At 43.3% G+C, this 14,050-nt stretch overlaps 1 protein-coding gene and 1 non-coding gene across 2 annotated transcripts in view; both read right to left on the bottom strand.

Annotated features, from left to right (window-relative positions):
• Poglut1 (protein O-glucosyltransferase 1) overlaps positions 1-12,579 on the bottom strand; it is a 27,915-nt gene extending 15,336 nt beyond the window's left edge. The window contains exons 1-5 of the mRNA XM_008842887.2: positions 12,439-12,579; positions 11,688-11,778; positions 9,554-9,697; positions 8,230-8,365; positions 5,362-5,483 (exon numbers count right to left, since the gene is read on the bottom strand). Of these exons, the coding sequence (XP_008841109.1) occupies positions 5,362-5,483; positions 8,230-8,365; positions 9,554-9,697; positions 11,688-11,778; positions 12,439-12,523 (578 nt within the window). The 5' untranslated portion in view covers positions 12,524-12,579. The remainder of the gene's footprint in view (positions 1-5,361; positions 5,484-8,229; positions 8,366-9,553; positions 9,698-11,687; positions 11,779-12,438) is intronic.
• A 645-nt stretch (positions 12,580-13,224) lies between these two features.
• Positions 13,225-13,315, bottom strand: LOC115072014. Its single transcript, XR_003851075.1, has one exon. It is a non-coding gene; the product is annotated as a small nucleolar RNA SNORD88 (small nucleolar RNA).
• Positions 13,316-14,050: the final 735 nt, after the last annotated feature.

Here is a 14,050-nt window from a genome sequence, read left to right as displayed (position 1 = left end):
TATAGGTTTTTAAAGTATTCCCTTATAATGTTCTCTATCTTTCTGGTGTCTGTTCTGATGTTTCCCCTTTCATTTCTGATTTTGTTGATTTGGAGGTAGTCTTTCGTCTTTTTGGTTAACTGGCCTAGTGGTCGGTCAATCTTGTCTATCTTTTAAAAAAAAACAGCTCTTGGATTTGTTGATTCTTTTTATTGTTTTTTTTGTTTGTTTGTTTGTTTCTATTTGATTAATTTCTGCCCTGATTTTTGTTATTTCTTCTTGTCTGCTGGATTTGGATTTCATTTTTTGTTGCTTTTCAAGTGTCTTGAGTTGCAATGTTATGTTATTTATTTGTGTTCTTTCCTATTTTTTGATAGGCACTTAGAGCAAAGCTATAAACTTCCCTCTAAGGACAGCTTTCAGCATGTCTTGTCCTTTTCATTTAGTTCCAGGAATACTTTTCTTTCTTAATTTCTCTTTTGACCCATTCATCATTCAGGCGTGTGTTGTTTAATCTCCATGTGTTCATGTGGTGACTAGGGCTTCTTCTGCTGTTGATTGTAAGCTTTATTGCATTGTGGTCTGATAGAATAAATGGAATTATTTCAATCTTTTTGTATTTGTTGAGTTTTGTTTTGTGCCCCAGTATATGGTCAGTATTGGAGAAGGTTCCATGGGCATGCTGAATAGAAAGTATGTCCTTTGGTGCTTGAGTGGAATACTCAGTAGATGTCTGTTAGGTCCATTTGATATATGGTATTGTTTAATTTAGGTGTCTCTCTGTTAACTCTCTGCCCTGTTGACTTATCTAATGGAGACAGTGGGGTACTGAAGTCCCCTACTATTAATGAGTTGGGATTAATCTGGGTCTTAAAGTCCTGTAGTATTGTTTTTATGAAGTTGGGTGCACCAGAGTTTGGTGAATATATGTTCATGACTGTAATATCTTCTTGGTTTATTGTTCCTTTGATCAGAATGAAATGGCCCTCTTTATCTCTTCTGATTAGTTTTAATTTAAAGTCTATTTTGTCAGATACTAGAATTGCAACACCTGCTTTTTTTTCCCTTTTTTAAACATTTTACTTATTTTTATTTTATGTGTATGAATGTTATGCCTGCATATGTATAAGTGCATCTGTGTTGTGCAATTGCCTGCGGAGGACAGAAAAGGTCATCAGATCCCCTGGAACTGGAGTTACCGACGGATGTAGCCACTATGTGGGTGCTGGGAATCAAACCCAGGTCCTTTGCAGGAGCAGTCAGTGCTCTTAACTACTGAGCCATCTCTCCAGCCCTGTTCTGGAATTCTCGATCCTCCTTTTTCTACCACCCCAGGTGAATAAAGGTGTGTGCCACCACCACCTGGTTTTCTGCAGTGTTAGGAAATAAACCCAGATTTTCATGCACATTGGGTTCACAAGCTACCAACTGAGGCTACATCGCCAGTCCCATCTTTTCTTTTTGAGACAGGATCACACTGTGCATACTAGGCCGGGACTTACTATTAACCCCATAGTCCAGGCTGGCTGAACTTGTCCTCTTCTTGCTTCAGCCTTCCAAGTACTAGTGTACAGGTAGCCCAGCTAGCAGTTTCTTTTTGTTTTGTTTTGAGATAGTTTCTCATTGTGTAACCCTGGCTGGTCTGGAACTTACTGTGTTACTCAGACCTGCCTTAAACTTGCAATAATCTTCCTATCCCTGCTTCCTGAGTGCTGGGATTGATGGTGCACCATACTTGGCTAGTACTTTATTGATAACTTTTATGTGATTCTCCAGTTCCATGCCAGAACTATTTCTTACTTCCTCTTACTTCTTCCCACTGAAATATAAACACTATACATTAATCGGAATGTTTTATCTTTTTGTTTTTAGTGGAAAATGACACATTCATTATACAAAATTCTCCTGGTAAAGCATAAAGATAAAAGTCAAAAGTCAAAATCATCTGGAATCTCCCTACCCACAAAAACAATGTATGAGTCCCATGAAGAATTTCTTGGGGCTGAAGAGATGGCTCCATGGTTAAGAGCATGTATTGCTCTTGCAGGACCTGAGTTTGGTTCCCAGCACCCACATCAGGCCTTCAACTCAACCTCTAGTGCACCCCCCCACGCATATTTTTAAAAAAATAATTAAATCTTTAAAAAAAATTATTTCCCGGGCCAGAGAGATGTCTCAGTGATTAAGAGCACTGGCTACACTTGCAGAGGACCCAAGTTCAATCCCCAGCACCCACATGGTATCTAACAACTGTCCGTAACTCCAGTTCTGGGGGATCCAACACCCTCTTCTGACCTCTGCAGGTACTGCACAACACAGGTGCACTTGCATGCATGCAGGCAATACATACACATAAAAAATTTAAAAATAAATAAAATATTTAAAAAAAATTCTTTCCCATAGTCCTTTCTGGTGGCACATACCTGTAATCCCAGCACTGGGGAAGTGAAAGCAAGAAGATCAGGAGTTCAGGGTGATCTTCAGTACACAGTGAGTTTGAGGTCAAACTAGGCTACATGAGACCGTGTCTCAAAAATAAAAACAAATAATTAAAAAAAAAAAAAAGAATTGCTTTCCAGCCATTTCTCCACGTAAATGGATTCCTCTCTCCTTCTTTGCAGTCCTAGACCTTGAAGCCAGGACCTTGTATGTGCTGGGTAATTACTCCATCACTGAGGCTAATTTTGTTCTCCTACCCCTCCCCTAGTTAGGAGCTATTTCTGGAGAATCACTACTGGCACTTAGCGGGTAGAGACAAGAGTTGTTAAACCTCCTATAACACAGAGGACAGCTCTTAATCACAAAGCATTACCCATCCAAAATCTGAGTATTCCCAAGACTGAGCAGCTCTGCTCTATGAAACAGAAACCATAACAGTCTTATTAGGAAATATACACTAAGAAATTATAGAGGCAAATGCCTACATAGGCCTTTCTGTATTTTAATCAGCCTCACTTGAATCTCCAGCCACACTTGTAAAGGCAACAGGTGGAAATGAAGATGATTAGATTATTGTTTTTCCTACATTTTAGAGAAGACCTATGAAGACTATTTCCAGCAGATCCTTAACTAAGCACCATTAAGCCATGTATGGGGTTGCATGCCTGCAATCCTAGTAGTCAAGAGGCAGAGGCAAGAAGTTGGCGAGTTCAAGATGAGCGTGAGCCTGGTCTACCTAGCAAGACCATCCAGGGGTTGAGGCAACATGGAGGAAACACTAATGATGTTTGGGTCATTAATGTAAAATATAGCTGAGTAAATAAATTTAGAAGATGAGACCATCTAAATCCTGAAATCATGGTAAGATGGAGTCAATAGGCATGTCTCAGTTATGAATAGAGGGTCTGGAATATGTTTGTCCTGATATACCCATGGGACTACTACAACCCCATGTCAGCACCAAATTATTAAGTACATTTCTAAGTTATTTTCTGAAGCCAGGCACGGTGATACCTGCCTATAATTCTATTATTTGGAGCTCAAATCTCAATATTCAGCAGGATCATGAGTTTGAGCACAGTCTGGGCTACTCAGCAAGATCAAGGACAGCCTAGGCTGCAAAGTGAGACCCTGTTTCAACAAATAATTGTCCACCCTTCTTTACAATATGGTCACTTAATTTACATTCTCGTATTATGAAAGTACTTCACAGTGGAGTGTGGTTGCTCATGACTATAATCCCAGCACTTGGAAGTGAGACAGGAGGAGTACTTGAATTTGAAGCTGGTTGAAGTACATAATGAGTTCCCGGCCAGATTGGGGTTCTAAGTGAGACCCTGTGTCCAAAAAAAAAAGTATTTCTCTCAAGAATATTTAAAATATGAAAAAAATGTTTTAAAATGGAGCTGGAGATTGCTCAAGGGCACTGGCTGCTCTTGGACAAGACATAGGTTCAGTTCCCAGCACCCACAGGGTGGCTCACAACTGTCTATAACACCAGTTCCAGGAGATCTGATGCCCTCTTCTGGCTTCTGCAGGTACCAGTGTGCACACATGTGGTACACATACACATATAAAGGGAAAACACTGATACACAGAAATTTTTTTTTTTTAATTTTCTAATATGCCCTAGGCATGAAACAGCTTTGGCCACCAAGCCAGGCATCAACCTAGGATGAACAAAGGACACCATCTGCTTTGCCCCTGACTGATATATTAAAAATATTTTAAATTGAAGCCAGGCATGGTGGCTTATGTCTTTAATCCCAGCACTCAGGAGGGAGAGGCAGGTGGATCACTGTGAGTTCAAGGCCAGCCTGGTCTACATAGTTCCATGCCAGCTGGGGCTATAGGTAAACTCTGTCTCAAACAAGACCCCAAAAAAAGAGTTTTAAATTAAAGAAAACCAAGACTCCCATAATCCATGCCATGGAGGCATTGCTGACACTTTAGGATAGATTCTTCTGCCCCTTTTGACAGACATATACATTTTTTATTTTGAGACAGGCTGGCCTCAAACTCACTATGTAGTTGAGTTTGAACTTCTGATCCTCCTGCCACTACCTCCCTAGTGCTGGAATTATAGGCATATGTTACCATGTCCAAATTATTCAATGCTGGGCTCAAACCCAAGGTTTCACACATGTTACCAAGTACTCTACCAACATTCCCAGGCCCAACATAAATATTTTTATACACACATAAAATTGCTTGTGTGTGTGGGGGCGGTTATTGGGTATCTGTCTCTATGTTAGTCCCATGAATCTATAGTTCACCATTTTGGCTAGGCTGGCTAGCCAGTGAGCTTCTAGGATCCTCCTGTCTCTGCCCCACAACACTGGGGTTACAGGTACACACAACTATGCCTGACTTTTACATGAGCGCTGGGGACCCAAACTCAGATCTTCATGCTTGCATGCCAAGCACTCTTACCTACTGAACCATCTCTCCAGCCCAGGCAGTAAATTTAAATAACTCACTGTGTTCTAGTTTGCTTCTCTGCAGTGATAAAACACTGACCAAAAGCAACTTGGGAGAGGACAGGGTTTATCTGGCTTACAGGTTACAATTTATCATCAAGGGAAACCAAGGCAGGAACTGAAAGCAGGAGCCTGAAGCAGAGGCCATGGAGGAATGCTGCCTACTGACGTGCATATCCTGACTTGCTTAGTTGCTTTTCTTAAACAGCTCAGGGCCACCTGCCCAGGGATGGCACCTCCCACAGTGGGGTAGGCCCTCCTACATTACTTAGTAATCAAAAATGCCCCTCAGTCATGCCCACAGGCCATCTGATGGAGACGATTACTCAGTTGAGGTTCTTTCTTCCTATATGACTCAAGTTTATATCAAGTTGACAAAAACTAACCAGCACATGCTATATTCTACTGCTTATTTCAAGAAACCCACAAAGAGGAAAAAACAAAGCCTTTCTAAAGGACCTACCTTACCAGATCTTCTCTAAAGAGGTCCCACCTTCCGAGACCTGTAGGATAAATTGGCCACACAGCAGGCCCTCCTTCCCAAAATGTCCAAGCAGGATACATGATATCATGGTACTCCACTGTCTTTGACAGAAACAGAGGCATTCTAAGTAAGTCTTAAAACAGAGTAAGATGCAACTAAATTCATTACACAGGAGAAGGCAAAGGCCTTGTCATAGTGTCCACTTGTTAATTAAATATTTCATTCATCTGCAAGGTCTAGGCTCAAGTCATTAGGTCTGAGAATATAACCCTGTGGTAGAGCACTTACCTAGCATGCATGAGGCCCAGAGTTCAATTCCCAACACCACAACAAGCCCAAAAAACCCCTACTACCTCTTATGTCTAGACTCTAGTTATTAAAAGGCAAAAATGCCCATGGGTTAAAATTAACAGACCTATTGAATCCCAGAATTTATAATCATATTAAAGGGCAAGTTTTTCAGTTTCCCCAAATTCTGAAGTTTTGGGGGATTTGGGGGGAGGATATACACTATTAAGATCTTTAAGGAAATAATATTCCCAATTCCAAATAATCAAAGTTCCCTCATAATTTAATTGCCATTATACCGTGTCTTACCAGTTCTTAGTTATTTCCAAGGGGGTGTTTTGAGAGCAAGAATCAGGAAATATACATTGGTTAAGACACCCGATCATGTTAGTTTAAATGCTGACTCCACATCTTCCCATCTATGAGTGAGCTCTCTATGCCTCAATCTCCTTATCATCATAGTGGAGAGGACAGTATCACTAATTCTATCTATAGGCTTATTTTCAATACCAAAAAAAGGACAGTGTCTGGTATATAATAAGAACTTAGTAAGCACAACCTAGTTACCTGACACTGTTGAGCTCCCACTGGCTGGTCAATAAATCCTTGGTTACTCATTGATCAGGGTCAGTAGGGCAATGGAGAGAATGGGAGAATGTGGGTAAAGCATATAATCACACATGTTTGGGGGGGGTTGTTTAATATAGGATCTTGCTATGTGACCCTGGCTGGCATGGAGCTGGGTTCAAATGCACAGTGCCTCCTGATTGCTGGGATTACAGGCACAAGCTACCACATCCAGCTCACACACCTTTTGGTGAAAGTTTGAAACACTTTGCTCCCTTTTCATGGCTAACTCTATTAAATATGTGGCCATTGGAAAACCTCTAATCTACTGTTACTTTTTAAAAAATTTTTGATTCATGAGTGTTATGCCTGCATGTGTGTAAATGTACCTGTGGCATGCCGTGCCTGAGGATGACAGAAGAAGGAGTCAGATCCCCTAGAACTGGAGTTATGGACGGTTGTTAGCCACCATGCGGGTGCTGAGAACTGGACTACAGTCCTCTACAAGAGCAGCTAGTGTTCTTAACTGCTGATCCATCTCTCCAGCCCCAAATCTACTGTTTCTTTATTGGGATTGTATGTGCAGGATGCTGTCAGACTTCTCTCAGATACTTAAAAAAATATGTGATTCATCAAGCACTCAAACAAAGCAGCTGTTCAACAGAAGCTGCACAATTAACCCAAGTTGACTAAAACCCCTCCTTTGACACTGGAGTCAGTGACTATATAAAACAGAAGGGAAGTAAAGATGGTCACACTAGGCTCAAGCACTTTTGAGAAATAAGACTAAACTGTGAGGAGTGGAATACAAGTGTAGCTTCAGCCTACTTGCAACACAGGAAATAAGTCTAGAGCGAAAGTACACTGTGATAAAGAAAAAGTCAGGGGCTGAGGAGAGAGTCGTCAGTAAAGTGCTTGTCTTAAGAGCATGAAGACCTGAGTTTGTGCCCCAGAATCCACATTAAAAGGCTGGGCACAGTGTCACATATCTGTCATACCAGGGCTGAGGCAACAACAGGTGAGTCCCTGAGGCTCTCTGGCCAACCAGCCTAGCCTAATCAGCAAGTTCCAGGTCAGTAAGAGACCCTGTCTCAAAAACCAAGGTAGATAACTCTTGAGGAACCACACCCAAGGTTGGCCTCTGGCATCCAAGCACACATACATACATACATGTGCAACTGTATACACATACAAAAAGAAAAAGTAGGAATATTGCATTAGAGAAACTATATCAGAGATCATGTTCCTTTTTCCAAAGGTCACACTGTCTATAGCTTCCCCAGCCCCAACATCAAATGTATTCATACTTAGTTTCTACAGAACAAGACCCATTCTTGCTAATATACCATTTACTTGAATCTGAGCTAGTCACCATCCCAAGTTACCCAAGTTCACAAGTGTTACTCAATTACTCCTATCCTACCAATAGGACCCAAACACTCCCCCTCACGTAACATCTTGGCTACCCCAGGTATATCTCCACAGTGTACTAAACCATGTGGAGAAATTTAGAAATAAACCATGTGGAGTTGCAAGGCACTTTCAGGTTCCTTTTCAGCCATGTTGGGTGCCTGGGATATAGTCATAGATAGGACAGATAATGCTCAGCACTAGCTAGTACATACATTGTAGGAATGCAAGAAATATTCTTCAGATGAATGCATTCCCTCACTCCGAGGCTATGAGTTGTCCTGGGTGCTCTCTCCCCATGCTCTGTGGGACTCCCTGAGCTCCCCCAGCATTTTTCTCCTTAGCGTCCATTCCTAGCCCTATAGACTAGAAACAGGAAATCTTACATTACTTATGAGTCTTCAATTCCTATCTCCTCAGCATTATTGCTTGATTACTGTGAATTCACAAGGACTAGGTCCATTCCTAGACCTCTGGCCTCATCCTTACGAGTATCCATCAGGCTCTGCTAGAGCACAGTGATCTCTTGTTCATACTTGAGGATCACCCTCCATCCCTCCATGTGGCTCTTCTTGTGCTTACCTTACTGAAGGAGAAGACTGGGATGGTAGGTTCCATCCATTTAGGAACCTGAGGATAATCTCGTACATTGATGACCATTTCCATGTCAGGGAGGCGCCGAATAACTTCCAAAATAAAGTGTTCAACACCACTACATCTGTCAACCAGAAAAAAACCCACAAAATCACCAGAGCAGTGCCTGCAAGTTCTAGGATAAGGAACGGTCCTAATGACACTGAGACAAGCCAGTACTCAGATCATCAGCCCACTGCACAGACTCCTGAAAGTGATGCTTCTCAAGGGACTATGCCACTTTTTTTTTTTTTTTTTTTTTTTGAGACAGGGTCTCCCTGTAGCCCCAGCTGGCCTGGAACTCACTATGTACACCAGGCTGGCCTTGAACTCCCAGAGATCCGCCTGCTTCTGCCTCCCAAGTGCTGGGACTACAGGCATGCACCACCATGCCCGGCTATGCCACTTTTTAACATGGTACAAGTTATCATTCCTAGCTAAGTTGCTCCAATAAATCCTAACTTTGAAGAGAATACCATTTTTACTTATATCATCTCTCTGTTCATTGTCAGGATTTTATTCCTTCTCACAGAATAATACTTTAAATTAGTAGACAAGATGCAAATTTTGATATAGGAACTAGAAGAGCTTGTTTCCTAATTTTGATCCACAAGCTTTGCTTCCCACACAAGAACACTGATGTAGTCTGAATCTGCAGTGTCTTCCACAGGCCAATATAATAAACAAAGGCCTGGTCCTCAGCTTTGCACTATTGGGAAGTAATGGAGGACATTTAGGAGGTAGAGTGGTTTTAGATCTCTAAAGAAATGTCCTCAAAAGAGATTGTGGGAGCTCCCACCTCCTTCTCTCTCCCCCTGCTTCCTGCCTGACATGAGGTAAGTAAACTGCTTCCTCCAGCACTATCCTCCATGATGTGCTTGCTCACTACAGACCCAAAAGCCTGAAAGCCAACTGACCACGGCCTGAAATCTTTGAAACCATAAGCCCAAATAAACTTCCCTCTGTAGGCCATCTCACCCTGCCATGTTTCATTAGCCTATGCCCTGCAGCTTGTGGAGCCAAGGAAGGAAGAGAAGGGTCAGAGCCACAGATACCACATCTAGTGATGTGCTCTAACATAATGAAGGGAGAGACAATAGGTTCACATAAAGAGCTGGTGGTAAAAAATATTCCCAGACAAGGTAAGGAGCTTGTACATACTTTGTAGTCCCCTGAAATGTGAGGAAAGAGTAACCCCTAAATTGGTATCCTCTAAGAGCAGTACCATGTAAGGTTAGATGCAGTAAGGTCAGAAGATATATCTTCATCTTACCTGGAAGGGAACATACAGTCATCTTCCCGGTATAATCTGTTCTTAATGATCTGATAGTGGGTTCCTAGCTTCCGTCTGACCACCTCTGCCATCATCTGCCTGGAGATGCCTCCTCGGAAAGGAGTCAGATCCTCTTCTATGACACTGAAAGAATGGGCCAAGAGAATGGTGATATTTCATCTACTTCTAAGTACATATATATTTAAAACATTATATTTGTATGAGTGTATTGCCTGCATATGTGTAGGTGCACCCATTCCATGCAATGCCCATGGAGGTCAGAAGTGGGCACTGGATTCCCCTGGAACTGGAGTTATGGATGGTTGTTAGCCACCATGTGGGTGGTGCTGGGAATCGAACCCAGGTCCTCTGTAAGAGCAGTCAGTGCTCTTAACAACTGAGCCATCTCTCCACCCACTAAGTGGATAGATATTTAAAGAATACACTAAGCTGGAAAAAAGTAGAGGGGAGGAATAAGCAACTCTTCCACAGAAGCACTGTGGGTAATTGAAAAACATCAAACTCAGGGACAGTGGCAGTGGCTCAGTGGGTTAGAATGCTTGCTGTGCCAACACCAAACCTGAGTTCAGATCCCCAGTACCTACATAAATAGCTCTAACTCCAGCCCTCTGTGTGTGTGTGTGTGTGTGTGTGTATAGGGTGAAGACAGGAGGATCACCAAAGCTTTCTGGCCACCAGTCTAGATCTAGGTTCAATGAGAGACCCTGTCTCAAAATAATAAAACAGCCAGGTGTGGTGCCTTTAATTCCAGCACTTGGGAGGCCGAGGTAGGTGGATCTCTGTGAGTTCAAGGCCAGCTGGGGCTACAGGGAGACCCTGTCTCAAAAAGACCGAAGGGGGGAAAAAAAAAAGAATAAAACAGAGTGATAGGACACCTGATAGGCACATGCATCTGTGCATATATAACACATACACACATTAAACATGGGAGCTGGGGATGTAGTTCAGTGGTAGAGTCCTAGCCTGGGCAAAGTACTAGGTTTGATCTTCAGCACCACAACAGTAAAATATAAAACACAACTAAGCCACAAGAAGAGCAAGTATTTCTTCTTCCTCCCCCCATCAGGATTGTCCCTTCCTAAGTTGTTCCATATTCCTCCATGGTACATCCATGTCCTACAAGCCCCTGCAGTCCTACACATGTCCCTGTCCTGGATACACAGGTAGGGTTTGTAGTTCATGGTCTAACACTGTCCTACTGTCCCCCAGCATATGCTACAGTAACAGAAAAATTTTAAAATGCATCTCTTTTTAAAGACAGTACAAAATATATTTCAATAAATATCATTAGCACCAGGTGAACTTTTGAGAATCAGAATAACTACTACTCTGCTGTTTAGCTGATGAGGAACTTTCAGAGAAGTTCATGTCTTCCTGCAGGGGTAGTTAGTGGGAGATTCGGGTTAGAACCCAGGTCTGCTTTCAATGTACTTATCTTCCTACCACAAGTTCCAGCCCTAATTCTCATACTTTAATGTATTTATTATTTTTATTTTGTGTATATGAATGTATGTATTGCCTACATGTGCGGAAGTGCACCTGTGTCATGCAGTGCCCATGGAGGTCAGAAGAGGGTGTTGGATCCCTTGAAACTGGAGTTATGAACCATCGTTAGCCACTGTGTGGGTGCTGGGAATTGAACCCGAGTCCCCTGTAAGAACAGCCAGTACTCTTAACCTCTGAGCCATCTCTCCAGCCCCATAATTCATACACTTTAAAAGATAAAAACCAAACCAACAGGGAATACTGATTAGATCATATTAGATGATAAATATGCTCATTCCTTCAACAATATTTATTGAGTGCACTTGCTGAGGGCCAGCACCAGAGATGACAATAGTAGACATAGACTCAGATCATAGGAAGCTTTCAATCTATGGGGAAAACAGAAAAGCCCATGTGCTAAATCCCACATAGAATAGAGGTGATGCTGTACCACTGGGCCTCTCCTATCCCAGGACATTTTCATCCCTTGGGAGAGCCACGTCAGGTACCCTTTCTGTTCTTAAGACAAACTTGGATCTCTGATAAATACAACCAAGGTCTCTCAGAGGTTCTAGGATAGGTCCTTGTGACAAGTATTCAACTCTCAAAGACAGATCCGTGAACTCACCTGTGATAGCAACTGCAGTTTTGACTTGAACATGGTTCATAATTCTCCAAAGACCTGTTAATTTGGTCAATAAATACTTTCCATTTTGAGCCTTCAAAAAGCGAAGGAAATGAGTGTTAACAAAATAACCCTGGCATTTTCATTGCAAGCAGCAGGCAGAAGCAACAGAAGACCAAAACTTGGAGAAATCCCCTTCCTGTCTCAGTAGTGGAAATGAAATGCCAAGGATTCCTTGTGTAACTTGTTGGGGCTTGAGTCAAGTCTGCTCCTCTACCTGGGCCATCAGGTATCTAAGAAATTGGAAAAGTCACAAGCTTAATGTTTGGCCATCAGAAGGCTACGGATAAACTGGACAGCAACATAGATTCTCACCTTCTAATCAAGCCCCCTAAAGAGAATCAATGCAAAACTACAGCCATTAACCCTCCCTTCGTCTCTTCTGGCCAAACACCCACATCCTGCCCTCTCCCCGCAGGGTGTTCTAGGGTGGCCCAGAACAGCCCTGCGCAGTGGCGTCTCCCGCAGGTGAACAGGATACATCCCTCTCCCACCCCAAATCCGGAGAATGGGTTACTCTCCAGGGTCCTGGTCAAGAAGCAGAGACCCAGACACCCTTGCTCTCCACCACCAGGTCCCAGCTGCCCAGTTCTGCCCTGCAGCCGCACAGCATCCCCCGCCCCACCCCCCGTGCCTCTGGACCGCGAGCAGACCCGCAGCCCCAGCGGCTGGCTCGGCCCTGTCCGGAGCCCACCTGACTCTTTCTGGCGGCCCTGAACTGGGGACAGGAGCAGTAACAGCATCCATGGTCCAAGCAGACAGCTCGATCGCTGCTCCATCGTTAGCTGACCACTACGGATTCCCCGCCGGACGCCGGCGGAAGCACCGCCCAGCACCGGGAAGGCGGAAGACGCCGTGTCACGTGGGAGCTGCCCGGCACAAAGATGGCCTCCGAGCTTGCCCCAGCCTGCCAGAGCGTCCCTGGGAATGAGACACCTGGAAGTCAGTGGGGAAAATATATCTAATAATAATTATTCCTTCTAATCGCCGAAAAGAGGCCATATGTTCCTTGCCACAGCTACACACAACCTAGATTAGATCGATCCAGAACATCAAACTGCTTATTTGATGAGCATGTGAACGAATACATGCTGTCAGGCCACAAAGGGTTGCAAACAGTATAGCACAGGTCTTTGTAACAGGTATTCGTAGCAGTTGGGGTGACGTAGACATGGAAAACAAATCAGTGTTAAATATAATTTATAGTAAGCCTTCCTTTTGTTCTGAGTTCCTGTAGTAGGATCCAACAGACCAGACCAGAGTGAAGTCACTTGTCCTAGGCACCAGTAAACAAACTGAACATTTTTTAAAATATGCATTTATTAGTATGTTCCTTTCTCTTGAGACATTGTCTTACTATGTATCTCAGACTGACCTCGAACTCACGATCCTCTCCTTCACTTTTCTAAGTGCTAGATATGTGCCATGCCATGCCAAACTCAACTTCAAATGGGTCAGTATCCCCGCCTTCTTCAAGTCAGGGCCCCTCAGACCTCTGGGCGTCAATGGTCCTAGGGGAGCACCATGTCCTTAAGGTGGTCAGAGCCCAGTGCTGGACATCACAAGGGTGCTCATTGCTTTCTTTAAAACAACAACAGCAGCCACACCACAAACACCCAAGATATTCACAGCAACTAATCAGAAAATGCCCATACTACCTGGGCCAGTATAATTATTTTTAAGAGCCCTACATTTTAACCCTCTAAGGAAAATAAGTTTCACTTTCATTTGTTTGTTGTTTGAGACAGGATGTCTCCTAACCCAGGCTGGCCTCCAAACTGGCTATATAGCAAAGGATGGCCTCACACTCCTGGTCCTCCCACTTCCCCCTCCTGAGTGCTGTGACACCACACTCAGCTTTATTCTTTGTTTTGTTTTTTTAAGACAATGTCTTACTTTGTAGTCCTGGCTGACCTGGTAGTCACTATGTAGCTCAAACCAGCCTCAAAGTACTGGAATTCTATGTGTGTGCCAGCATGCCCAGAGCTTTCATCCACTTTTTGGTCCTTTTTTCTTCAGCCCTTTTCTGCCTGTGTAACCAGCTTCTGCCATTTGCTCAGATCATCTGAATGTAACAGTGGCTGCTCCTTTGGAATTTCCCTTTTACAAGGTTACTTTCCTTCCCTTTGCCTAGCATTGTACATTCTTTTTATGTGTATGCATGTATTGCCTGCATGTAGGTAAGTGCACCAGTGTCGTGCAATGCCGTGGAAGACAGAAGAAGCTGTCAAATCCCCTGGAACTGGAGTTACGGGCAGTTGTTAGCTGCCATGTGGGTGGCTGGGATTCAAACCCGGGTCTTCTGC

This window comes from Nannospalax galili, unplaced genomic scaffold (genome assembly GCF_000622305.1).
Source record: "Nannospalax galili isolate Female #2095 unplaced genomic scaffold, S.galili_v1.0 scaffold18, whole genome shotgun sequence".
NCBI classification, from domain to species: domain Eukaryota; kingdom Metazoa; phylum Chordata; class Mammalia; order Rodentia; family Spalacidae; genus Nannospalax; species Nannospalax galili.
Note: the sequence above shows the minus strand (reverse complement) of the source record. Positions and strands in the feature narration are given on the sequence as shown.